The 26,878-nt window shown below is 42.2% G+C and overlaps 2 protein-coding genes across 3 annotated transcripts in view; one reads left to right on the top strand and one right to left on the bottom strand.

Moving 5' to 3' along the window:
* The first annotated feature begins 17,520 nt into the window (after nucleotides 1–17,520).
* On the top strand, nucleotides 17,521–23,537 carry LOC119323983 (uncharacterized protein sll0005-like). The gene is made up of 17 exons (XM_037597697.1): nucleotides 17,521–17,971; nucleotides 18,065–18,298; nucleotides 18,385–18,551; nucleotides 18,650–18,827; nucleotides 18,920–18,972; nucleotides 19,113–19,256; nucleotides 19,364–19,468; nucleotides 19,774–19,899; nucleotides 19,992–20,189; nucleotides 20,557–20,663; nucleotides 20,920–21,082; nucleotides 21,356–21,421; nucleotides 21,549–21,642; nucleotides 21,782–21,894; nucleotides 22,404–22,474; nucleotides 22,652–22,844; nucleotides 22,973–23,537. The coding sequence occupies exons 1-17, from the start codon at nucleotides 17,575–17,577 to the stop codon at nucleotides 23,396–23,398; spliced, it is 2,835 nt and encodes a 944-aa protein (XP_037453594.1). The 5' UTR covers nucleotides 17,521–17,574; the 3' UTR covers nucleotides 23,399–23,537.
* Nucleotides 23,519–26,878, bottom strand: part of LOC119323984 (acyltransferase-like protein At1g54570, chloroplastic) — a 4,412-nt gene continuing 1,052 nt past the window's right edge. The window contains exons 4-13 of one of the 2 annotated variants that reach the window (XM_037597699.1): nucleotides 26,478–26,653; nucleotides 26,272–26,376; nucleotides 25,972–26,075; nucleotides 25,546–25,667; nucleotides 25,236–25,344; nucleotides 25,013–25,143; nucleotides 24,527–24,896; nucleotides 24,312–24,425; nucleotides 23,897–23,979; nucleotides 23,519–23,822 (exon numbers count right to left, since the gene is read on the bottom strand). In XM_037597699.1, the coding sequence (XP_037453596.1) occupies nucleotides 23,543–23,822; nucleotides 23,897–23,979; nucleotides 24,312–24,425; nucleotides 24,527–24,896; nucleotides 25,013–25,143; nucleotides 25,236–25,344; nucleotides 25,546–25,667; nucleotides 25,972–26,075; nucleotides 26,272–26,376; nucleotides 26,478–26,653 (1,594 nt within the window). In that variant the 3' untranslated portion in view covers nucleotides 23,519–23,542. The remainder of the gene's footprint in view (nucleotides 23,823–23,896; nucleotides 23,980–24,311; nucleotides 24,426–24,526; nucleotides 24,897–25,012; nucleotides 25,144–25,235; nucleotides 25,345–25,545; nucleotides 25,668–25,971; nucleotides 26,076–26,271; nucleotides 26,377–26,477; nucleotides 26,654–26,878) is intronic. The other variant, XM_037597698.1, reaches the window with a different exon arrangement.

Here is a 26,878-nt window from a genome sequence, read left to right as displayed (position 1 = left end):
GTTACGGACATATTTTTTAGGACTCCCATGAACCTCACAAACGGGAACATATTGTGTAGAAATACAGGGCCTAGAACGACAATCTCGTCGACTAGATGAACTAGGACGTGCGTCATGATATTGAAGAAGGATGGTGGGAACACCAGCTCGAAACTGATAAGACATTGCACCACATCACTCCTTGACCTTGGTAGGATTTCTGGATCGATCACCTTCTGAGAGATTGCATTGAGGAATGAACATAGCTTCACAATGGCTAATCGAACGTTTTCTGGTAGAAGCCCCCTCAATGCAACCGGAAGCAGTTCTTCCTGCATTTGTCCAGGTATATACTTTTGGTGTCAACTAAACAGTGCGTGCATGCGTGGTATCCCTTGTTTTGTCTGTCCTGAAAGGTTACTGAGAGCAGGCCAATCATCGATGGTGACAAACAGCAACGCATGCAGGTCAAATTCCTCATGTTTGTGCTCATCCCACGCACGTGCACTATTTCCAATCCACAGTTGTAAAAGTTCTTCAACTAATGGCCTTAGGTACACATCAATGTCGTTGCCGGGTTGCTTAGGGCCTTGGATGAGAACTGGCATCATAATGAACTTCCGCTTCATGCACAGCCAAGGAGGAAGGTTATATATACATAGAGTCACGGGCCAGGTGCTGTGATTGCTGCTCTGCTCCCCAAAAGGATTAATGCCATCCGCGCTTAAACCAAACCATACGTTCCTTGCGTCACCTGCAAACTCTTCCCAGTACTTTCTCTCAATTTTTCTCCACTGCGACCCGTCAGCGGGTGCTCTCAACTTCCCGTCTTTCTTACGGTCCTCTCTATGCCATCGCATCAACTTGGCATGCTCTTTGTTTCTGAACAGGCGTTTCAACCATGGTATTATACGAGCATACCCCATCACCTTGGCAGGAACCCTCTTCCGAGGGCGCTCGCCGTCAACATCACCAGGGTCATCTCGTCTGATCTTATACCCCAATGCACCGCATACCGAGCATGCGTTCAAATCCTCGTACGCACCATGGTACAGGATGCAGTTATTAGGGCATGCATGTATCTTCTGCACCTCCAATCCTAGAGGGCATACAACCTTCTTTGCTGCATACGCACTGTCGGGCAATTCGTTATCCTTTGGAAGCTTCTTCTTCAATATTTTCAGTAGCTTCTCAAATCCTTTGTCAGGTAGACCATTCTCCGCCTTTGTCAGGACCCTGACTCAACGCCACACCGATCTAGCATGTAACACTTCATATCACTTTGCGGCCTCATGCACGGTATTTCCACGGGTGTCGCCTTACCAGGCCCGGGACCATTTTGGTGCGCAGGGAGCATCTACGAGGAGTTGGCGGAGGGCCACATCCAGTGGTGGTGGCGGCTGGAGCTAGGGTGGCCTGTAGAGGCACCGGCGACGAGTTTTGCGGAGGACAGAGCTCGGCATGTGCGGTCGCGGGGCTACGCTGCTCGGGCGAGCGAACGGAGTGGCTAGGCAGCACCTACAGGGCAGCAGAAGCAGGTTGGAGCAACTGGCCTGAGCGGAGGGGCTCGAAAGCATGGAGCTTGCTGGCCATGGCGCACGACGGCGTCGGGTGTTCGCGGGGTGGTGGCTAGCGCGCAAGTTAGAGCGCGGGGAATGAGGGGAAAGATGGAGGGGCTCACTGGGATTCCAACGGAGGACTCAGTGGGCTCGGGGAGGCACCATGGACGACGAACGGGCGCCGGCGATCTCCGGCGGCAGAGGAGGAAGAAGACGAGGTAGCCGGTGATGCGGGGCGTCCGGCGTCGCGTGGCTCCTCGTAGATGATGAAGGCGACCATGCGGTTCTTCTGAGCGGGTCGGCGAGGTGAGGCAGTGGCTCTGGGCGCGGTGGCGGCGAACGGCGGCGACGGCTGCGCTTGGTGTGTGTGAGAGAGAGAGCCAGGGAAGGGGATAGGGTCATGGGAGTGAGCGAGGGGGTTCCAGGGGGCTGCGTGGCGCCACCCGAAGAGGCCAGGGCGAAGCGGCAAGCAAGAGGTGGCCGGGCATGCGCCGGCATGCGTGGGCCACGCGCTCGTCCTCCTGACAAGGAGGAAAACGACATGAGAGGGGGCCAGGTGGGCTGGGCCGGCCACTTGGGCCGCCAGGTGGCTGCAAAGGTGAGTTGGCCCAGGTAAGTTCGTTTTCTTTTACTTTCTGTTTTCTATTACTTCTGTAACTTCAGGGCTTTTCTAAAAATACCTAGACCCTTTCAAAAATCACCAAAGTGCACATGCCCACTTTATAGAAATATCCAACATGGAACATTTCAGTTTAGGATTATTTGGACATTTGAAATATTTACTAGCATTTAACTGCCCAAATTCAAATAACATATGATTTAATCCAGTGACCTTTTGATGACCTAGAAATTTGTGCACCATTTTTGCCAGAGGTTCTAGACCAAGGCAAAGATGATGAACATTTTAGAAGGGCATTTTGGGTTCAGTGAAAATGATTTTAGTAAACCCTAGATGGTTTAACGGGGTGTTGGGGGTTCTGTCATCCCCATTTCAACTTTCTGTAAAAGGTAAACATGATGCATCACCAAAGGCTAGCACTAGTGCATTGCCAGAAGCTAGGGGTGTGACAGCCTTCCACTGCAGCAATTCCAGTACGGTGCCGAGCTTTGTGTTGCCATCTTCGCAATTGGGGTACAAACCTTTTTTGTGATCCTCTAACATGCGATCGAACTTCAGCTTCTCGTTTTGACTTCCGCATTGTCTCCTTGCATCAACAATGACCCGGCGGAGATCATCATCGGGTACATCGTTTGGTTCCTCTTGATCTTCAATAGCTTCCCCCGTTGCAGCATCACCATATTCAGGGGGCACATAGTTGTCATCGTCCTCTTCTTCTTCGCTGTCTTCCATCATAACCCCTATTTCTCTGTGCTTGGTCCAAACATTATAGTGTGGCATGAAACCCTTATAAAGCAGGTGGGTGTGAATGGTTTTCGAGTCAGAGTAAGACTTCATATTCCCACATATAGGTCATGGACAACACATAAAACCATTCTGCTTGTTTGCCTCAGCCACTTTGAGAAAATTATGCACGCCGTTAATGTACTCGGAGGTGTGTCTGTCACCGTACATCCATTGCCGGTTCATCTGCGTAAGTGTGTCAAAAACCATTATAGAACATCATGAATAGATAATTAAGTGACCAAATTAATAGAAGTTAATCATCACATCAAAACTAAAGTACATACATAGTTCTCTCATTGAACAACATATAGCTCTCCAGAGCATCTAATTAATTAAACCATACATTGAAACTATGTAAAACATTTCAATGCGAAAACAAATGCGATCATAATCGCAACCAAGGTAACAATTGATCCAACGGCATAATGATACCGAGCCTCGGTATGAATGGCATATTTTCTAATCTTTCTAATCTTCAAGCGCATTGCATCCATCTTGATCTTTTGATTTTCGACGACATCCGCAACATGCAACTCCAATATCATCTTCTCCTCCTCAATTTTTTTTATTTTTTCCTTCAAGTTGTTTTCTTCTTTAACTAAATTTAACCTCTCGACAATAGGGTCGGTTGGAATTTTCGGTTCACATACCTCCTAGATAAATAAAATCTATGTCACATTGGTCGGCATAAATGTCATAAACAATAAATGAACCAAATAGTTATAAAAGATAATATATACCACATCCGAATCATAGACAGGACGAGGGCCGACGGGGGCAGATACCAAAACCATCGCACTATATAATAAGAAGCAATAATAAAAGTAAGAAAATTATACAAGTATCTACAAGTATCTATCTAAACATACAAGTAAGAATCTTTTCCTTTCAGAAAGAAGATAAGTACAAGAGGCTCACCACGGTGGTGCCGGCGACGAGATCGGCGCGGGCGATCGACAGCGGTGAAGACGGGGACGAGACGGGATGGACCGCTAAACTAGACAAATATTGAGGAAAATGGAGCTTGGAGGTCGAGCTTGGATAGGAGAAAGCCTAAGTAGTGTGGCTCGGGCATTCCATCGAACACCTCATGTGCATAGGAGGTGAGCTAGAGCACCACAAAGCCCTCCCCTCGCCATCCAGAAAAAAAAGAGCAGTGTGGAGTGCTCTGCTCACCGGCGAGGGGGTATATATAGGATCACCATTGGTCCCGGTTCATGGCTTGAACCGGGACTAAAAGACACCCTTTGGTCTCGGTTCAAGAGACCAACCGGGACCAATGGTGGTGGGCCAGGAGCGAGGCCCATTGGTCCTGGTTCGTCCCACCAACTGAGACCAAAGGGGCCAAACGAACCGGGACCAATGCCCACACGAGGCCCGACAGGCCCCCTGGCCTCACAAACCGGGACCAATGCCCCCATGGGTCCTGGTTCATGACAGAACCGGGACTAATGGGCTTATCTAGCCTGAACGAAAGGCCCTGTTTTCTACTAGTGGTTGGTTGATATGTGTCATATGGTGTTAATTTTAGTACGAACTCTTGATTAGATCGATCGGAAAGAATAGCTTGCTATTATTTTAGTACGAACTCTAGGATAGATCGATCGGAAAGAATAGCTTTGAGGTGGTTTCGTACCCTACAAACAATTTCTATCTTTTGTTCTCCGCTAATAGGAACTCGGGAGTGATTCTTTGTTGCACTTTGAGGGATAGTCATATGATCCAACTATGTTAGCATTGTTAAGAGATTGCACTAGTGAATGTATGCACCCTAGGCCTCATTTTACATCATTGCAATACCGGTTGTGCTTTGTTTTACCATTTACTACCTTGCTGTTTTTTTATTGTTCGCACTACAAAAACTCATGTCTACTATCCATACTACACTTTTATCATCATCTCTTCGCCGAACTAGGGCACCTATATAATTTGCCATTGTATTGGGTGTGTTGGGGACATAAGAGATTTCTTGTATTTGATTGCAGGGTTGCTTGAGAGAGACTATCTTCATTCTACGCCTCCCACGGATTGATAAACCTTAGGTCATCCACTTGAGAAAAAATTGCTATTGTCCTACAAAACTCTGTGCTTGGAGGCCCAACACGTGTCTACAAGAATAAAGTTGCGTAGTAGACATCGATGGTTTGCTTATTGTCAGTGTTGCGGGGGTGACGGCAGGCTAAACGCGAATAAGTGGGTTATGGCGTATGGGAGTAAAGAGGACTTGATACTTAATGCTATGGTTGAGTTTCACGACCTTAATGATCTTTAGTAGTTGCGGATGCTTGCTAGGGGTCCAATCATAGGTGCATATATATGATCCAAGTGGAGAAAGTATGTTATCTCATGCCTCTCCCTCATATAAAATTGCAAGAATGATTATCGGTACTTGTTATCGATTGCCTAGGGATAAATGACTTTCTTATTGACAAAATTTATCCACTTTTATTACCTTGCAATTTATTCATAGTTTTATTCTCACAAAGTACTCGTAGTTTTATTCTCGCAAAATAGTTTCATACTTGTTCTAGGTAAAGCAAACGATAAGTGTGCGTAGAGATGTATCGGTGGTCGATAGAACTTGAGGGAATATTTGTTCTACCTTTAGCTCCTCGTTGGGTTCGACACTCTTATTTATCGAAGAAGGCTACAAATGATCCCCTATACTTGTGAGTTATCAATTCTGTAGATCAAGAAGACAATTCAGCTTCTAATCCACTCTACCTTCGAGTGTTGCCCTCTTTCATGTTAAGAATGTCACGGGAATTGCACAACCTCTTATGAGTTCTTGATGTAGTGATACTTCTTGCCATCATCATTCATTTCTTGGTCTCCATGTTGGTTGTAACCGGAATGCCGACAAGTGAACCATGATGTGTGAAAAACACTTGTTAGCGTGTTGGTTATAGTATCACCACTCTAAGGTTGATTGTGTGATGACCCACAAGTATAGGGGATCAATCGTAGTCCTTTCGATAAGTAAGATTGACAAACGCAACAAGGAGCAGAAGGAAATGACAAGTGGTTTTCAGCAAGGTAATGTATGCAACCACTGAAATTGTCGGTAACAAGTTGTTTGATAGCAAGATAATTTGTAACAGACAAGTAATGATAACGGTAAATAAAGTGCAGCAAGGTAGCCCATCCTTTTGTGGCAAAGGACGGTCCAAAATAGTCAATTATGATAAGAAAAGCATTCTTGAGGGTACACTGGAATTTTACCATGTCACTTTCATCATGTTGGTTTGATTTGTGTTCACTACTTTGATAATTTGATATGTGGGTGGACCGGTGCTTAGGTGTTGTTCTTACTTGAACAAACCTTCTACTTGTGATTAACCCCTCGCAAGCATCCGTAACTATGAGAAAAGTATTAAGATAAAATCTAACCATAGCATTAAACTTTTGGATCCAAATCGTTCCTTCACGAAGTAGCGCATAAACTAGGGTTTAAACTTCTGTCACTCTAGCAACCCATCATCTAATAACTACTCCACAATGCATTCCCTTAGGCACAAATATGGTGAAGTGTCATATAGTCGACGTTCACAAAAAAATGTACAAACTGCCATGTAAATTTTTAGTAAAATTTCCATGTACAAAAAATTGTAAAAACTGCCATGTACAAAAAATTGTACAAACTGTAATGTTATTTTTTAGTAAAATTTCCATGTACTTAAGTTAAAAAACATCCTCTTAACAAAAAAACTGTCATGCACAAAACATTATAAATTTGCCATGTTAATTGATAAACAGTAAAATAGGGTGACCTAGAAGCCTCCACGGTGCATTGCCGTTGCTGGCCGCCAATTCCATTGATTTAAAAATGAAAAGAAAAACATCCTCTTATAAATAAATCTGACATCCTCTAATAACAAAAATTTCATCCTCTTATAAACAAAACTACCATTCTCTAGTAACAAAAATGCCATCTTCTTTATAATAGAATTGCCTTCTTACTAATAATAAAAATTCCATCATCTTAGAATAAAAACTGTACATAAAAATTATAATAATTGACATGTTAATTTTATTAGTAAAATTGCCATGTACCTATGTGAAAAAGCACTCGCTTCACTATAAAAACCTCCATGTACAAAAAAAATCTAAAACTACCTTATTAATTTTTATCTCTAAAACGTTAGCTAAGAGGGAACCTCCAACAAACATTTTCGTTCGCCAGGAGAGAGGTCCTCCAACGAACGTTTCTCCCATTCACTAGCGACAAGGGTCATGGCGACCCCCAATTGGCCCAAAGGCCATTGAAATTTTTTTATGAGAAAATGCCATGAACAAAATAATCTAAAAATGTGGCAGTAATAAAAAAATGCCATCCTCTAGATTTAAAAATGGCACCCTTGAAGTAATAAAAATCCCACCTCTCAAATTAAAAATGCCACCTCTAAAAATAAAAAATGCCATCCTGTTAAAAAATGTCATCATCACTATAACAAAAATACCATGCTATTATAAAAAAATGAAGAATGCAATGCTTTTATAAATAAAACTGTCACCCTGTAATAATAAAATTCCACCCTCTTATAAACAAAATTGTGATCCTCCAATAATAAAAATGCCATCCTCTTATAATGAAAGTTCCATGCATTATTACTAAAAATGTCATCCTCTTACAATAAAAACTGCCATGTACAAACAATTGCAAAAATTGCCATGTTATTCTTTAGTAAAAATTTCCATGTACTTAAGTTAAAAAACATCCTCTTAACAATAAAAACTGCCAACTACAAAAAATTATAAAACTACCATGTTAATTGAGAAATAGTAAAACAGGGTGACCTACAAACCCACACTGTGTGTTACCATTGCTGGCCGCCGATTCCGTTGATCTAACTTGTGTTAGCGTCCTTGATTGTCTCTTGGACTGCTGCTCCACAAAACTATTTGGGCCTCTTGTGGTTGATCGAGCCGGAATTGCGCATTGGGCCGGTACACATGCTTCTCTCTCAACCGAACTATAAAACACGAGCATATGCCAGAAAATGTAAAAGGCTTGTCTTGTCTTTTTACATACTCACCAAGTCAGCCATGATTCCTATTTTAAAAGCATACTTACACACTTGTGAGTGTTTGTTTTCATCACGAGCTGGCAACCGGAGGAAATATTGCTTTAGGAGATCATGCATTCTTAGAGGCTCTATGGCCTAAATGAGGCCACGTTATTGTGCTTGGTCAAAACTACAGCTTAAAATTGAACCATCTCACTTAAGCAATCTGCACAGTTTTTCATTGTAATTTTATGCTTACATCCAGGTAATATAATGTATTTGCCCACTCTGTAAAGAAATAAGTAGTGATCTAAACGCTCTTATATTTCTTAATGAATGGAGTATTTACTAAAAATGGCTATATATACTACACGTATATTGAGACAACCTTTCCATTATGAAGATCTAATTGGGAAATGCCACCTGAAGTTGGATATGACGTTCAAGTTAATTTTGTTTTAGTAATTCTTGAATTATTAGGTATGACTTGGGTAATCTTTTATTAATCACTTCCCATGTCATACTTTATTCGAAGTTCTTCAAATGTGATTTCAAAAGATTGCTTCAAATTTTCTAACATTTCATTTGATAATATTTCTCTAATCCATACAGATAAAAGCCATGCTAGGTACAATTATTACAACAATGTCATCATAACTATAATAAAAATGCCATCCTATTATGTAAATGAAAAATGTGATGCTCTTATAAATAAAACAACCATCCTCAAATAATAAAAATTGCATCCTCTTATAAACAAAACCGCCATCCTCAAGTATTAAAATGACATCCTCTTATCATAAAAATGTTATGTTATTAATAATAAAAGTATCATCCTCTTACAATAAAAACTGCCATGGACAAAAGATTATGAGAACTGCCATGCTAATTTTCTAGTAAAATTGTCATGTACCTAAGTGAAAAATCATCCTCTTAACAATAAAAACTTATATGTAAAAGACATTATAAAACTCTTGTGTTAATTTTTATCATGAAGACGTCACGTGAGAGGGAACCTTCAATGAACGTTTTTGTTCGGCACGGGAGAGTCCTCCAGGAAGCATTTCTCCCATACGCCATCGGGGAGGGCCATGGCGAGCCCCAATTAGCCCAAAGCCCACTATTTTTTATGAGAAAATGCCATGAAACAAAAAACTCAAAAAAGTGGTAGTAATAAAAAGTGACATCCACTCAAATTAAAAATGCCACCATCTTTAAAATAATAATAGTACCACCTCTCAAATTTAAAATGCCACCTTTCAAAATAAAAAAATGTCATCCTGTCAAAAAATGCAATCATCACTATAATAAAAATGCCATCTTCCTATAAAAATAAAAATAAAACATGCTCTTATAAATAAATCTGGCATCCTCTAATAATAAAAATGCCACCCACTTATAAACAAAACTGCCATCCTCCAGTAACAAAAATGCCTTCTTACTAATAATAAAAATTCCATCCTCTTAACAAAAAAACGTCATGTAAACAATATAATAATTAACATGTTAATTTTTAGTAAAATTGCAATGCACCTAAGTGAAAAACACCCTCTTAACAATAAAAAACTCCATGTACAAAAAAATATAAAACTGTCATATTATTTTTTATCTATGAGATGCCAGTTAAGAGGGAACCTCCAGCGAACGTTTTCATTCGCCAGTGGAGAGGTCCTCCAGTGAACGTTTCTCTCATTCCGCAACGAGGAGGGCCATGACGACCCTTAGTTGCCCCAAAGCCCATTGCATATGAGAAAATGCCATAAATAAATAATCTAATTAAGTGGCAGTAATAAAAAAAGCAATCCTCTAAAATAAAAAATGGCACCATCTTAAAAATAATAAAAATCCCATATATCAAATTAACAATGCCGCCTCTCGAAATAAAAATATGCAATCCTCTTAAAAAATGTCATCATCTCTATAATAAAAAAACCATCCTATTATAATAAATGAAGAATACCATGCTCTTATAAATAAAACCGCCGTCCTGTAATAATAAAATGTCATCCTCTTATAAACAAAACTGTCATCCTCGAGTAATAAAAATGCCATCCTCTTATAATGGAAGTGCCATGTATTATTACTAAAAATGTCATCCTCTTACAATAAAAACTGCAATGTACAAAAAAAATGTAAAAACCGCCGTGTTATTTTTTTTAGTAAAATTTCCATGTACTTTAGTTAAAAAACATCCTCTTAACAATAAAAATTGCCATATCAAAAATTATTAAATTGCCAACTTAATTAAGAAACAGTAAAACAGGGTGACCTAGAAGCCGCCACAGTGTGTTGCCTTTGCTGGCCGCCGATTGCATTGATCTAACATTGTGTTAGCATCCTCGGTTGTCTCTTGGATTCCTGCTCCAGGGAACTATTTGGGCCTCTTGTGGTTGATCGGGCCGGAATTGTGCATTGGGCCGGTACACAGACTTCTCTCTCAGTTGAACTATAAAACACAAGCATATGCTAGAAAAAGTAAAAGGCTCGTCTTGTTTTTTGCCATACAGGAGCTCACCAAGTCAGCCATTATTCCTATTTGAAAAGCATAGTTACACACTTGTGAGTGTTTGTTTTCATCACGAGTAGGTAACTGGAGGAAATATTTTTTAAGGAGATCATGTATTTTTAGAGGCTCTATGGCCTAAATGAGGTCGTGTTATTGTGCTTGGTCAAAACTATAGTTTAGAATTGACCCATAATACTTGAGCAATCTGCATAGTTTTTCATTGTAATTTATGCTTACGTACACGTAATATAATGTACGCACTCCCTCTATGAAGAAATATATAGTGATCCACACGCTCTTATATTTATTTACGAAGGGAGTATTTACTAAAAATGGGTATACTACATGTATCTTGAGACAACCTTTCCATTATCAAGAGCTAATTGGGAAATGCTACATGAAGTTGAATATGACGTTTATGTTAATTTTGTATCCTTAATTCTGAAATTATTAGGTCTGATTTGGGTAATCTTTCATTAATCACTTCCCATGACATACTTTATTCAAAGTTGTTCGGATGTGATTTCTTAAGATTGCTTCTAATTTTCTGCCATTTGATTTTATAATATTTCTCTAGTCAATACAGATAAAAGCGATGCTAGGTATAATTATAACAACAATGACATCATAACTATAATAAAAATGCCATCCTATTATGTAAAAAATGTGATGCTCTTATAAATAAAACTACCATCCTCTAATAATAAAAATTGCATTCTCTTATAAACAAAACCCCATCTTCCAGTATTAAAACTGACATCCTCTTATCATAAAAATGTCATGTTATTAATAATAATAAAAAATCATCCTCTAACAATAAAAACTGTCATGGAATAAAAATTATGAAAACTACGATGCTAATTTTATTAGTAAACTTTGTATGTACCTAAGTGAAAAATCATCTTCTTAACAATTAAAATTGTAATGTACAAAAAATTATAAAGTTGTCATGTTAAATTTTTATCATTGAGATGCCACGTGAGGGGGAACCTCCAGCAAACGTTTTCGTTTGCCAGTGAAGAGGTCCTCCAGCAAACGTTTCTCCCATTAGCGCCATTGAGGAGGGTCATGGCAAGCCCCAATTAGCCCAAAGCCCACTATTTTTTTATGAGAAAATGCCATGAACAAAAAAATATCAAAAATGTGGCAGTAATTAAAATGCCATCCTCTCAAATTAAAAATCCACCATCTTAATAATAATAATAATAATAATAATAATAATAATAATAATATCACCTCTCAAATTAAAATGCCCCCTTTCAAAAAAAAAGTCATCATGTCTAAAAAGTACCATCATTACTAATTTACTATAATAAAAATACCATCCTATTATAAAAATGAAAAAAAAACATGCTCTAATAAATAAATCTTCCGTCCTCTAATAATAAAAATGTCATTCTCTTATAAACAAAACTATCATCCTCTAGTAACAAAACTATCATCCTCTTTATAATAAAATGTCTTCTTACTAATAATAAAAATTCCATCTTCTTTACAATAAGAACTGCCATGTGCAAAAAAAATATAATAATTGACATGTTAATTTTGTTAGTAAAATTTCCATATACCTAAGTGAAAAAACACCATCTTAACAATAAAAACCTCCATGTACAAAAAATATAAAACTGCCATATTAATTTTTATCTGTGAGACGTCAACTAAGAGGGAACCTTTAGCGAACATTTTTGTTCGCCAGGGGAGAGGTGCTCCACCGAATGTTTCTCCAATTCACCAGCTAGGAGGGCCATGGCGACCCCCAATTGGCCCAAAGCCCATTGAATTTCTTCTTTATGACAAAATGCCATGAACAAAATAAGCTGAAAAGGTGGGAGTAATAAAAAATGCCATACTCTCAAATTTAAAATGGCACCTTATTAAAAATAATAAAAAATCCCACCTCTCAAACTAAAAATGCCATCCTCTTAAAAATGTCATCATCACTATAATCAAGATACCATCCTATTATAAAAAATGAAGAATGCCATGCTCTTATAAATAAAAATGCCATCCTGTAATAATAAAATGCCATCCTCTTATAAACAAAATTTTCATCCTCGAGTAATAAAAATGCCATCCTCTTGTAATGAAGTTGTCATGTATTATTACTACAAATATCATCCTCTTACAATAAAAACTGCCATGAACAAAGAATTGTAAAAACGGCTATGTTATTTTTTAGTAAAATTTCCATGTACTTAAGTTAAAAAACCCTCCTCTTAACAATAAAATCTGGCATGTACAAAAAATTATGAAAGTTCCATGTTAATTGGGAAACAGTAAAACAGGGTGACCTACAAGCCACCACAGTGTGTTGCCTTTGTTGGCCGCCGATTGCATTGATCTAACGTTGTGTTAGTGTTCTCGATTATCTCTTGGATTACTGCTCCAGAGAACTATTTAGGCCTCTTATGGTTGATCGGGCCGGAATTGCGCATTGGGCCGGTACACAATCTTCTCTCTCAACCAAACTATAAAAACGAACATATGCCAGAAAAAGCAAAAGGATCGTCTTGTTTTTTCCCATACAGGATCTCACCGAGTCATCCATGATTCCTATTTTAAAAGCATAGTTACACACTTGTGAGTGTTTATTTTCATCAGGAGTAGGTAACCGTAGGAAATATTGCTTGAGGAGATCATGTATTTTTAGAGGGTCTATGGCCTAAATGAGGCCGCGTTATTGTGCTTGGTCAAAGCTACAGCTTAGAATTAAACCACGACACTTGAGCAATCTGCACAGTTTTTCATTGTAATTTATGCCTACATCCAAGTAATATAATGTATGTACTCCCTCTGTAAAGAAATAAGTAGTGATCCACACGCTCTTATATTTCTTTGGAGGGACTATTTGCTAAAAAGGGATATACTACACGTATCTTGAGACAACCTTTCCATTATCAAGAGCTTACTGGGAAATGCTACATGCAGTTGAATATGATGTTCATGTTAATTTTGTTTCCTTAATTCTTGAATTATTAGGTCTGATTTGGGTAATCTTTCATTAATCACTTCCCATGTCATTCTTTGTTAGAGGTTCTTCAGATGTGATTTCAAAAGATTGCTCCTAATTTTCTGGCATTTGATTTGATAATATTGCTCTAGTCAATACAGATAAAAGCCATGCTTGGTACAATTATTACAACGATAGTTTCAAAACTGCAAAGAGTTTACCTTCCGAAAGCTTGGTCGGCATGCGTCGAATGACTACATCGGATATTTGTATGCTATGCTAAATAATGTTGTTAAAAATCTTAGTCAATTTTCCCGTGCACATATTTCTGTAGCTTATGTGAATCTTTACCTGGAGTTTTGAACAACTCTCGCCCACATGTAATCCAAATTTTCTCAATTATTTTCAGCGTTCAGGTTTTGACAAAAATTCTATCATCCATTCATCAAGTTAAACGGACGCAGCAACATGCGCTTTAATCTTCTAGTCTTTTTAGTAAAACTGCCATGTACTCCATCTTTTTTCTTTATGTAAGGTGTATTTTTTTTGTCACGGTATCAAGGCGCATAATTGAGGAGAATTTTGGATGAAAATACCCTAAAGCTAATTAAGTAGTTAATTGCTTAATTAGCGACAACTAAATAATCAAAAATCTAATAAAAGTAAACTGAGTCTCGCTGCACCTAAAATCAATTTGTGGGGTGGAGAGAGAGAAATGTGAGTGCATGCAATCAGGAAGAGAGATTCGGTTTTTACTACCTTCCTATTTGGGACTGCGTGTTACTCCTTTCGTTTCTAGTAATATAAGATTTGGTCAATGTCAAAACTTTACAATGTTTGACTAACTTTATAGAAAAATATACCAACATCTACAATACTAAAGTTATATGTTATAAAAATTAATTTCGTCATGCACTAAATAACATTGATTTCATAGTGTGAATGTTGATACATTTTTCTACAAAGCTAGTCAAACTTTGTACATGCAAAATAAAAAGAAACAGAGTGAATACTCCCTCTGTTCCCAAATAATTGTCTTTCTAGCCATCTCAAATGAACTACAACATATGGATGTATGTAGACATGCTTTAGAGTATAGATTTATTCATTTTGCTCCGTATGTAGTCATTTGTTGAAATCTTTAGAAAGACAATTATTTGGGAACGGAGGGAGTACTTTTTATCTAAGGCATGTATTGTGTGGTGGAAGGACACACATGAAAAACTGAGAGAAAAAATACACCTTACATTGAATTTTTTGGGAAAAACAAATACACCTCATACATCCTCTTAAAAAATAAAAAATTCCATGTTAATTTTTAGTAAAAATGCCATGTTAAAAACTAAAAAAATGCCCTCTTAACAAAATAAAAACCGCCATGTTAATTTGAAAAAGGGGCAGCTGGGATTCGATCCCATGTCCCCGAATGTAGGCTCAGGAACATAAACAATTAGTTTGGTGGTGCGGTTTTCGAGAAGCCATGGTTCGCTAGCTTTTTGCCACAACGAACTCTTTAGAAAGTCTGGCATGTCTTCCCTCGCGTGCAACAAAATCCGATGGCAGAAAGAGGGTCCGCCAGCTAACATTTCCAACTTTTAAATAATTAATGGGAAGGGGTTTCAGCGCTGCTATACACACGACGCATGCACGGCCGATGCATGCACGATTCAGACGTGATAGCACCAACAGCTAGCATGCATGCAGGAGCACTGTTGGGGAAGGAGAATCGTGCATGCATCGTGCGTTGACTGTCGTGTGTGAAGCAATTTCGAAGGGGTTTTGATTTATTTATTTTGAAAGTGTAAGGCTAACTCCAGCGCATGACCCCAAACGGACGTCTGTTTTACCCGGATTCTGTCCGTTTGGGTAGGGCAATGGGGTCATGTCCGGACCTGTCCTGGGATGCGGTGGCCGTGTGTCCAGCGCGCGGACGCATCCTTTGGCCCCATCCTATCCGCCACGGTCAAAAATGCCCATATATTCATATTTCAATATTGAAAACAAGTTTGCACGTTCAAATATTAATTGTCTAAAAATAAAAATCATTTTACAACCTAATCGAAATTGTCTCTAATAATATAGTTTTACAACCATATCGAAATTGTCTTGAATGAACCAATACATCTATTGGTTGCCAACGTGAGTCCACATGTGGTCAACCAAATCATTTTGAAGATCCAAATGAGTGTGCCAATCACGCATTTCACGATGAAGTCGGGCAAACTGTTCAAACGTGGCCGGTTCTTGATGCAGGGGCTCAACATTTTCACCTTGAAAATCAAATCCTTGGCCGAAGATGTTGTACCATCACGCTCGTCCTCGACGATCATGTTGTGCATGATCACGCAAGCAGTCATCACCTCCCAAAGCTTCCCTTCATCCCATATCAGCGCAGGGTCTCGAACGATACCCCATCGGGATTGAAGCACACCAAAAGCACGTTCCACATTCTTTCTAGTACTCTCTTGCATTTGGGCAAATCTCTTTCTCTTCTCACCTTGGGGGTTTGAGATTGTCTTCACAAAAGTTGACCACTAAGGATATATACCATCAGCTAGGTAGTATCCCTTGTTGTACTGGTGGTCGTTGATCTCAAAGTTGACGGGTGGGGAGTGGCCTTCTGCAAGCCTTGCGAATACTGGAGAACGTTGCAGCACGTTGATATCATTGTGAGAACCTGCCATGTCAAAAAAAGAATGTCGTATCCAAAGATCATGCGAAGCCACCGCTTCTAATATGACAGTGCACGCTTTAACATGCCCCTTGTACCGGCCCTGCCAAGCAAATGGACAGTTCTTCCACTCCCAATGCATACAATCTATGCTGCCAAGCATGCCTGGAAAGCCTCTAGCTGTGTTGGTCGCCAACAATCTCTATGTATCAGCGGCATTTGGCTGCCTCAAGTACTCAGGGCAAAACACTGCCACCACGGTCTTGCAAAAGTTGTACAGTGACAACAGATATGTGGACTCACTCATACGCACATACTCATCTACCAGATCGCTTGGAATTCCATATGCAAGCATGCGGATGGCCGCGGTGCATTTCTGGTAAGAGGATAATCCAAGCTTGCAAGGGCATCTGTATTGCACTCGAAGTATGGGTATGAGCAACCACTCCCTCTCGGATACGATTGAACACATGCCTTGCCATACGAAAACGGCGACGAAATTTATCCGGCTTGAAGAGCGGGGTGTTCGCAAAGTAATCGGCATAGAGCAAGGCGTGGCCTCTCTCCCTGTTGTGGTTCAGGTTGGGAGCATGGCCAGGGAGTGACGCCTTGTACCGAGGAAGTTGTCGTTCAATGTGGTCGTGAACGACCAGTGCAGCCACCACAAGATCTTCATCATCCGAGGATGAATTGTCCGATGAATAAATGAAGTGGTGGAAGAAAAATTCATCTCCACTATCCATACCTTTGTGGGCAAAGTGTCAAATACCTTGCGGTCCTGGTGGCAAAGAGGCCGCGATGATCATCTCGATGCAGCAGGGGTGGTTAGCGGTCGGCTACTGGCCGCTCTGGAGCACTCGTCGGGAGCTGCCGTGGCCGCCGTGGTCCATAAACGTCGCCGCCGGTCGTATCCCCTCTACCACCGGCTACGAAGGCGACGACCAAATCTCCTCCAAGCGACGGCCAAAACTCCTACGAAAGCGCGGGCGTGGTGGCGGCCATGTCGAGACGTGCTCTGGTATGGACGGCCGGAGGGTGAGCAGTGAGGAGGCGGCCGGATAAAGTGTCGGCACCGGCGGCGGGGGAGAGCGGGTGGAGGCGTTGGAAGCGAATGGACTGCTAGTGACCCCGATAGGCAGGCCACGGGGAACAAGGGCGTGCGTCGAGCCCGTCCGCGCGTGTCCGTTTCACCCCAAACTCGGCACAAGTTTGGACCGGGAATGGGTCAAAAACGGACGAAATCCGGACATTTTTCTGTTTGGGCCGCGCTTATTCGTTCATTCTGTCCTAAACGCATCCAGACAGGATGGGGTCGCGCGCTGGAGTTGGCCTAAGAATGGTATCCAAGTGGATCGGCCAGTTCGCTGGCCACCTGGACGATGAGCCGATGACGTGTGCGGCGCGTGGCCACTGAGTCTCCTCTCGCACACTTTTGCCGCCGTGCCCACCACCATCACTCCCCCCTTCCTGCTCCTCCCCGGAATCCGGAGCGGATGCGATGTCGCCGCTGGTGCGGCCCGCCGTGCTGCCCGTGTGCGCCGCGACGAGCGGCAGCGGAGGGGGCAACGGCGACAAGTGGGCGCCGCGGCAGCAGCGGTCGTGGTGGGGGAGGAGCAAGCGGAGCCTGCCGCACCAGCCGGGCGGGAGCGGGGGGCGAGGAGGAGGCGGGGGCGGAGGGGCCCTGGACCAGGTGCTCGGCGTGCTCCGCCGCGACAGCGAGTTCCTCCAGGCCGCGGCCGGCGGCTCCCTCCGCGACGCCCTCTGGCTCCGCTTCCTCGAGAAGAAGCAGCAGCAGCGGAAGCGGCCGAGACCTAAGCCGGCGGAGCAGCAGCAGCAGCAGGAGGCGGCGGCGCCACCACACCCCCAAGCCCCGGCGTTCCCAGCCTACCCTCCAGGTTCCTCACCGCCGGCGAGAGCGCATGCCAAGTTAAGCTCAGCTCACATCACATTGCCTTGTTTCTGACGGCATTTCCCCCAAATTTCCGCAGGGTTGTCTTGCGTGGAGCTGGTGATGGCCGATCTGCAAGCCCTCAAGGTGTACGCCGATTCCTCCAAGCAGGAGTTCGTGCTTCGGTTCCTCGGAAGCAAGCAGCAACCTCAATCCCAGCAGCAATCTACTGAGCTCAAACCAGTTTTCAAGAAACCCAATGGACAGCAGAAAGAGCAGCAGCAGCAGCAGGCTCTTCAGCCCCCGGCCTTCCCTCCTCATCCCCACCCACCAGGTTCCTCAGTGTACAGAAGCAAGACTAGACATCAATTAAGCTTCACTGGTCACACTGTTAACCTTTTTTCCCCATGGATTTGGTAGGGTTGTCTTGTATGGAGCTGATGATGGCCGACCTCGATGCCCTCAACTTGTATGTCAACTACTTCTTGGCCATTCTCAGCACTCCTCTGCCCCAGCATTACGACCCCGATCTGCTCGCACAATACTTTGTTTCACGGCCTCATATCCTTGTGTTCCGCACGGTTCAAGTAAGCTACAAGGCCACCGTCTTTGCTTTTACCTAGATTTTTACTTGCTTCAGCTGATTTGTATAATGGTTTGACGTGATATGATATCTATCCTGTAGATACTATTCGCATTCCTCGTGGGTGTGGTAAAGGTGCAAATGTTTAAAAAGGCAAGTCTGACCGCAGATGCTACCCACAGCAGTAGTGTCAGCAACGAAGGTTTCGATGCTTCACAATTCATGGTTGGACAGCTTCTCAAGGATACATTTCTTGACCTTGGGCCTACTTTCATAAAAGGTCTGGTATTCATGTTTGACAGTGTAAAGACATGGTAGTGCTCATCCGCTTCGAATTACTCCTGATACGCCTATCATATCCTATGTATGCAGTCGGACAGTCCCTCTCAACAAGACCTGATATCTTAGGCTCGGAGATTTCTGAGGTTAGGTAAAACCACTCCAGGATACTACCAAATTTTACATTTACATTGCTTCATCTTCTTAACAAGCATTTGCTTCACAGTTAAGTAGTGCTCATATTCTTTCACTAGAAATTAAACTGGCCTTAGCACCTCAATTTCAGGCACTTGCCGAGTTGCATGAGAGAGTTCCTCCTTTCCCAAGAGAGGATGCAATGAAGATCATTGAGGGAGAATTTGAGCGCCCTGTTTCGCAGGTTTTCAGTTACATTTCTGATGAGCCTGTTGCATCAGCTTCCTTTGGACAGGTAATTTTTTATCCAAGATCTTTGCCCTCTGCTTCTAATGTGTTAGAGAAAGATTGTTTGGAGTTGCCGATATATTTTTATTCATATTATTGTACCATCTCCATCAGGTTTATCAGGGGCGTACATTTGATGGTGCTCTTGTGGCCATAAAGGTTCAGCGGCCGAACCTTCTTCCTTCTGTATTGAGGGACATCTATATACTACGCCTTGGGGTCTGTAATTTTTCTACACTTCTCTCAACTTGCTATGTGCAATTTATTATTTGTATTGGCCTGTCAATAGTAGTCACTTTTCCTTTCTATCCTCCTAATATTTTGCTCTACAGTGATAGTGTAACTTTGGAACCTGGCTGGACACGAGAAGTACCACATAAATTTTTTCTTCCTATATTTGTCTGTTCTTTCCACGTCCTTTAGCTCTTTGCTCTGACTGTACAATTTCAGCATTTTCTATTATTGTAGTCTCATTCTTGTGATGCTTGGTTATTCAGTTGTTTACTATGTACTATTTGTTACAGCTTTCTTTTGTGAGGAAAGTTGCAAAGCGAAGAAGTAACATTTCCCTCTATGCTGATGAGTTGGGTAGAGGTTTTGTTGATGAGTTGGACTACAATATTGAAGCTGCTAATGCTACTAAATTCCTGGTGCTTCTTTGGTCTTGTCCCCCACCCATGCTTTGCTAACACATGTCTTCTCTAGGTTTGGTTTTAGCTCATGGTTTCCACTCCTCTTGCAGGACACTCACTCGAAATATTCGTTTGTAATGGTTCCGAAGGTTCTCAAACTACTTACTAGGAAGAGGGTTTTGACTATGGAGTGGGTGGCTGGTGAAAACCCCAGGGAATTGCTTTCTCTGGCTAAAGGAATTTCTGGTAACATTGCTGAGTTGTCAGAGAAACAGAAGTTGGATGCAAAAGCCCGCCTTCTTGACCTGGTATTTTAGTACTAGTAGTTTGTTCATAAAAAATTCCGTAGTTATTTGTCCGATTTGACATAAGATGAGTGCCATAAATGAGTTTATTACCAACCAAGTAGTAGTTCTTGTTAGCAAATATTTGGAAATGATGTTATGTTCATTGATAACTTGGTGAGTGCTTCTTTATGTTTGAAAGGTTGCAATTCAGGTAGTTCTGTACCACCTTGTGCTTGTCTAAGAATAATGCAAATTTAAGATATATATCTTGAATCTTGAAGGATGTTCTACAGTATATAGGGTTTACCGACAATTTGCACATTTTATTATTCAGTTTGAGCTTACTGGCCAACGATTTTAACATTCTGTTATTTGCTTCGATAACAAGGTCAATAAAGGTGTTGAGTCATCATTAGTACAGCTCCTTGAAACAGGCTTGCTGCATGCTGATCCTCATCCTGGGAATTTGCGTTATACACCTGATGGTCGTGTTGGGTAAGTACCAGTTTATTTCTGTTGCATGCTACAAGTAAATGACTCCTACAGTAATGAGCAGACAATATATTCATATGGTACAAACTTTTTTTCTTCGAAAGGAGGTTGTGCACACGGCCATTTTATTCTGTAGTTTATCACATACGACACAAACTACAAGAGCTTATAGTTTAGTTTGCTCGATGAAATTATATTTCAATTGCATTTCTGGTGAAATATTTGTCGAGCTGTGGTAACATCTTCCTAAACATGTTAGGTTTCTTGATTTTGGTTTGCTTTGCGAGATGGAGAAGAAACATAGCCGAGCTATGCTTTCGAGCATTGTGCACATAGTAAATGGAGATTGGGCCTCCCTTGTTTACGATTTGATAGAAATGGATGTTGTTCCACCAAGAACTAATCTACGTCGGGTGACAATGGTAATATGTTTTGCAGAATATGTGTTTTCTTTATCAGTGGGCTCAATTAATTTTAAGCTTTATACTACCCTTGGACCATTGTGTAGTTTTATATGTATAAGATTTCCCACCAAAAGATGTTTCAGATTCGTTGTCCACACAATTATCTAGCCTCTCCCATTATCGCTTGGATAAAGAGAATGGGTTATGAACTCATAATTCATTTGGATGCTGTGATTTCCCACCAAAAGATGTTTGTAATTTGTTTTTACAATATTTTCTTTGCTATTTTAGGACTTAGAGGATACATTGGGCGAGGTAACCTTTGAAGGTGGAATTCCAGACATCAAGTTTAGTAGGGTGAGTGGCCTTCTCTCTGTAGATTCAGTTCCGTATACAGTTGGTCTGATATCCCTATATGTGTAGTCTAATGAAATTCATTTCACATTGGTGCTGTGGTTCTTGAACCGCTGCAAACATCTTGTAGGTACTTGGAAAAATTTGGTCTATAGCACTTAAATATCACTTTCGTATGCCACCATATTTTACGCTCGTCCTGCGGTCAATTGCCTCTTTGGAAGGTTAGCTTGTTCATCAGATGTGAAGATGCTGAACTGGTTTGATAAATATGTGTATACATGAGTTGTTTACTCCAGCTTAGTCTGTTTTGATTGCGATTTGTTTCTTCAGAGGTTTATTTGTACCCTTTGTAATTGATAGGACTTGCCATAGCACAAGATGGAACTTTTAAAACATTTCAGGCAGCATATCCCTATGTTGTTAGGAAGCTTCTGTCTGATAACTCACTTGATACTAGGAAGGTCCTGCATCAGGTACTCCTTTATCCCAGTTAATTTCTAGAATGGCATGCATGATTATATACCAGGAAGGTCCTGCATCTAATTGATAGCTTCACTGTTCTGTTGTCTTCCTTAGCTAAAGTTAGTCTTTTAAACACGTACCATCATCCGACTCCTCTTCCATAAAATCATTAGTTTTCAGCTAATAGGCAGCACTCAGCAATATACTTTCATATTTGCAATCTTCTCTTATTTTTCTGTTCTAAAAAGATTCACAGAAGAATCTCTTTACCTCGACTACTTTTGAGCTAGTAACATGACCCACATTTAAGCAGCGGTGTTTAGTAGGGCCGAGGCCTATTATCTCCCTAGACTCCCTAGTTCCTCTTTCGATCTTCTAGCAATATGTAAGACTAGTCTAGCTGCTCCGGTGGTCTGTATTGTACGGCATGGAAACAGGTCACAATTTCGATGTTCCATGGCTCCATAACAAAAAAAAAAAGCATCTACCATATTGCTGACGCCAATCATATGTAACACAGGTGATTTTCAACAAAAGAAAAGAGTTCCAGTGGCACAAGATTGCAGTGTTTCTAAAGCTGGCATCAGCAAGGTAGATTTCCAGTTCTGGATTTGTCTTCTCAAAAAACCAAGCAAACATAATTGCTTTTCTGAATGGTCTGGAGCCTCCTATTAGGATGCTTAGTTTTCAGCACTTCGAAATCAAACAAATATTCAGTTTTGTCTGAGGCATGATATGCGTGCTGACATTATTCTCATATATGTGAAGGGGTAACTTCAGGCAAAACACTGGCGCTCTGCCCGAGAGAAAGGGCCTGGATGTCTCAAACCTTGCAGAGATCAGCGACGCATCTTCCCTCGACCGCGCGACACCAGAAAGGGCGATGCGCACTGCAAACCTTTGCCTGAGGCTCTTGCTATCAAGGGATAGCATTGTGATAAGGAGGCTTATAATGACAGCAGTACGTAACGTAACGACCCTTCGCTATTTTCGGACGCTTCTTAACCTGAATCAGCTGGCTCTCCTGACTGTTCTTTCCTGAACTAAGCTGAACCGAGTCTTGAGCTCACTTTGTGTTTGGTTGTGCAGAACCACAAGTCTCTTGCCCGGGACCTGATCTCCAAAGACGCGGCGATATTCCGGGCCCTCCTGAGCCGGGCTCTCGCCGACGTCGTCTGCCAGTGGATGGTCAAGGTGTCCGGGCTGAAACGATCCAGGGACAGCATGGGTGACGACCTTGGCATGTCCCTGTCCAAAGAAGCACCGATTTCACCCGTGGTGTCGTCGTTACAGGAGGTCGTGAGGGACCGAAGGCTGAAGGTCATATTCTCAAAGTTTGTCAAAGATCTCAGGGAGGAGCCATTGCTGATGGCCAGGGTGGGCTTGAGGGCGCTCGTCGTCTCGGCCGTGTCCGCCGCCATCGGCGCACACCGCTTCGCCGTCCTCCTCTCGGAGGAGTATCTGCCGACACTGTGGACGCCCGCGCCTCCGCCGCCGCAGTTAGCTCGTAGCTAAGAGTTTGTAAATGAGCACGCCCACACTTTTGTGCAGTATAATCATGTAGAGTATTAGTATTATGGTATGGGTCATGAGTTTTTGAGAATATATATACATCCATATTTAGTGCTACGTGCAACATTACTAGTAGTACTGTATATGTTAAGGGTTGAAGGCTGGGACTTCAGTTTTGGGCCCCCTCACAGCTCTGTAGAGGAGCCTGGGCAGGATGCTCCTGTACCTGTCCTCCTCCCTCTTCTCCAGCAGGTAGGCGATGATTTCCTCCACCTCCGATTTAACATCGAAGTAGAGCTCGGTCGCGGCCCGCCGGTCGGTGAGCACGTCCTGCCGCCCCCTCGTCGGGATCGGCTTCCCGAACCGGTAGTAGAACCGGCCGGGAATCTTCGGCACTGCGCCGGGGAAGATCACCTCCTGAGTGTCCCTGCAGCAGAAACCAACCAACCTTAGCCTCAGTTCATGGTGAGAAGAGAACGAATGTTCCTAAGCTCTATAAACCTTAGCTTCAGATGGTTGCTGTAGCCCCGCAGCAGCTTCCTGCCGAAGGGCACGCTCTTAATATCATCGAATGTCCAGAGCAGCTGCATATTCAGAAGGGGTGCAAATGTCGGTTAGGGAATGCATGATTGTGGTTGCATTCTTGAATCTCTAACGGTTTTAGGATACATTCATCATCTTGATAGTTGATACATAACCCAAGAATAGAAATGTTTAGATGCAAGTGTTGGAATGAAATGTGTCATTGGTCCGTTAACTCAAATTAATTGCACACTTTGGGCCAATACTTTGGGAAGTGATCGGGTTTAGTCCATAAACTCGTGTTCTCGATCAAGTAAGGACAAAACCGAGCGGGGAGAGGAGCGTACCTTAAACCACTTGCATGAAAACTTAAAAGAAACAGTCAATGGCTTACGTTCACAAGGTCATCCTCTCCGACGACTCCAAACGGCACGATGGTGGCATCGAACTGCGCCGCCATCCTGACGAACTCAGCCTGGTCCGGCCAGAAAAGCCTGTGCTCTTCTCCCTACAATCCACATTCCACAAGTTCATAATCAAAATAGCATCTACTCAGTTTCCGGAGTAGAACAAATTAACAACAAATTATGTTGTGTACCCTGCTCCTACCTTGCAGTGGAGCGCCTCCCTATAGCCACCGGGGTAGAGCAGCACGAACTCGCCGGCGGCCAGCAGCTCGTACATGCACCGGTAGGTCATGGGCACGCCGCCCCACAGATTGAGGAGGTCGAAGAGGTCGTGCCCCTGCGACCGCGTCCTCGCCTTCCTCGGGAACAGCAGCGGGTGGGCGACGCCGCGGACGACCACCTTCCTCCGCCGCATCAGCTCCGCGCCGAGCGGGATGATCTCCGTGCCCATCAGCATGTGGTTGCCCACCAGCAGCACCGGCCCCTCCTCCGGCAGCCCCGCCAGGCCCCGGACCACCGCGCCGTCCTCCATCGTCGAGTACATCGCCGGGCACGTCTTGAGCATCGTGCCCCTGTTATTATTATGTACAGCGTGTAATAAGTGGTAGTAGTACATTCATGATTATTCGGCACGTATGAAGGAAGGGTGTAAGAATTTGCTGCTGGGTGTGGTGATCTAGGTTACTACCTGCTGATCTCGTCGGCCTCCTTCATGTCGGTTGCCGACGGCGGTATGTAGTCGCGAACCCGGTGGTAGCGCCTCGAGTGGCGGTAGAGGGAAGAGCACTTGATGATGGATGAGACATGGACACCATGCTCCTGAAATTTTCATCAGCATTGTCCTTTGACATGTTCCTTTCAGTGCATAAGATATACTGCAATCTGATAAAAGTCTGCTTAAAAAAACTCACCAGCAGCAAGCTGTGGCCATGCTTCTCAAAGAAGAAGACTCTGCATTTGGGTAACTTCTTCTGTAGCTTGTTAGCTTCAGATTTGCTCGGAAGTAACCTGTCGGCGCAGCTGAGTGCAACCATACAAAAGAACTTGAGTCATGAATCATGATACCGTAAATCAATTGGTAAAAAATCTGACAAAAAAATACGCATTCAAACCAGAAACACTGCTAAATCATGCAGTAGCTTGAATTTATCATTTGACAAAAATCTGCAGCTAAGGATGAAAATGGAAGTAGAGAACCGAGTGCCTAATAAGGCCACAAACCTGGCTAGCAGTAGCACCTCGGCTGTAACTGATTGTATATGGCTATTAGCGTATGATGCAGCCTGTTTGATCAGTTTAATCTTCCATTTTAGTGTGTCTTTTGGTAGTTTGTCCAGCATTTTCTGCAATTAAAGGCACACATATATTCCTTCAAAAATGAATAAATTTGAAGGCACATATTTTTGCACACATTAATCTTACAAACCAAAAGAAACACGAGAAAAAAAGATAGCAGGAAACTGAATTTATTTCCAGACCATTTTCTCCCTTAATTTGATTTTTTTCCCAGAAAGGTAGGATAACCTTTGGCCTCTACATCAATTGATGCACCCAACTATTTACTGACATGTTTTATTTCTTAATTTGTATTGTCTTGATAAAATTAGATACATAGAAACAAGATGCAGAGAGGTCGATGGTACACACCGAATGCTTCAGGGAAGATGACATGTTACTTGTCAATCTGCTGAGTGCTTCTAAAGGATGCCTCCCACTTTTCATTATACTCAGTGCCATGTTCACCTCATTGTCTGGTCTCAATGAACAGGAAGAATAGAAGAAGCAAGTGCAAAAAACTTAGGGAACAAATGTAACTTATGACATAATGGTATATATCAGGCAAATTTCAGTCCAATAAATGCATCAATGTTTTTGCTTAATTTATAGGCTATTCCTACACTTGTTCCTTTTTCAATTTTTCTATGTTGGACCCGACAAGGTACTTACGGATGTTGTAATTCAGTAGAGCTGCAGCTGCAATACAGGCACGGTCCGACAACGGGCTGAAAACCGACAGAAGTGTTTTTATGCGTGATCTCTCAAATGATGTAGCTTCCCCAGAAGAAAAGAGAGACGAAACAAAAAAAATGTATATCAGAAATTTTTCATAAATAGGCAGGTTCACTGGCACACCATCAGAATTTCTTGCATACCTGGATTAACTAGTACCAGTACCAAATCAGTGCCAGGATTGCGAGCGGCGACTGCAAGGGCTATGCATCCTCCAAATGAATTCCCCAATATGTAGATGGGCTTAGTAGGAGAAGCAGAATGCTCTGCTCTCACAACATCCTCTACCATTGTGACAAGTTCTGGAAAATAAAAGGAGCTAAAACCATACAGTTAATCTTTAGAACTTGATAACTGGACGTGCGGCGTTGGCTCTGCTTAACGCGTTTTGGGGATCTTTTGTTTTTGCCACAGGTCAACCTGAAGGCATGTCTCTAAAAAATGACTTTGTGTGTTGTGTGCATCTTCATGATACAGACGCCGAGAGAAATGAAATGTTCCATTTGCAACAAAAAGGATGTCTTTCACTCTTAATCTTAAAATA

The sequence above is a fragment of the Triticum dicoccoides genome, chromosome 6B (assembly GCF_002162155.2).
Source record: "Triticum dicoccoides isolate Atlit2015 ecotype Zavitan chromosome 6B, WEW_v2.0, whole genome shotgun sequence".
Classification (NCBI taxonomy): domain Eukaryota; kingdom Viridiplantae; phylum Streptophyta; class Magnoliopsida; order Poales; family Poaceae; genus Triticum; species Triticum dicoccoides.
This window is presented reverse-complemented; position numbering and strand designations above follow the sequence as displayed.

What these genes read in the sequence shown, in the direction of transcription:
- LOC119323983 (XM_037597697.1), top strand. Translation starts at nt 17,575, where the DNA reads ATGTCGCCGCTGGTGCGGCCCGCCGTGCTGCCCGTGTGCGCCGCGACG. An exon ending in TCCTCATCCCCACCCACCAG is followed by an intron (nt 18,299 to 18,384) that starts GTTCCTCAGTGT and finishes TGGATTTGGTAG; the next exon opens with GGTTGTCTTGTATGGAGCTG. An exon ending in CAGACATCAAGTTTAGTAGG is followed by an intron (nt 21,422 to 21,548) that starts GTGAGTGGCCTT and finishes AACATCTTGTAG; the next exon opens with GTACTTGGAAAAATTTGGTC.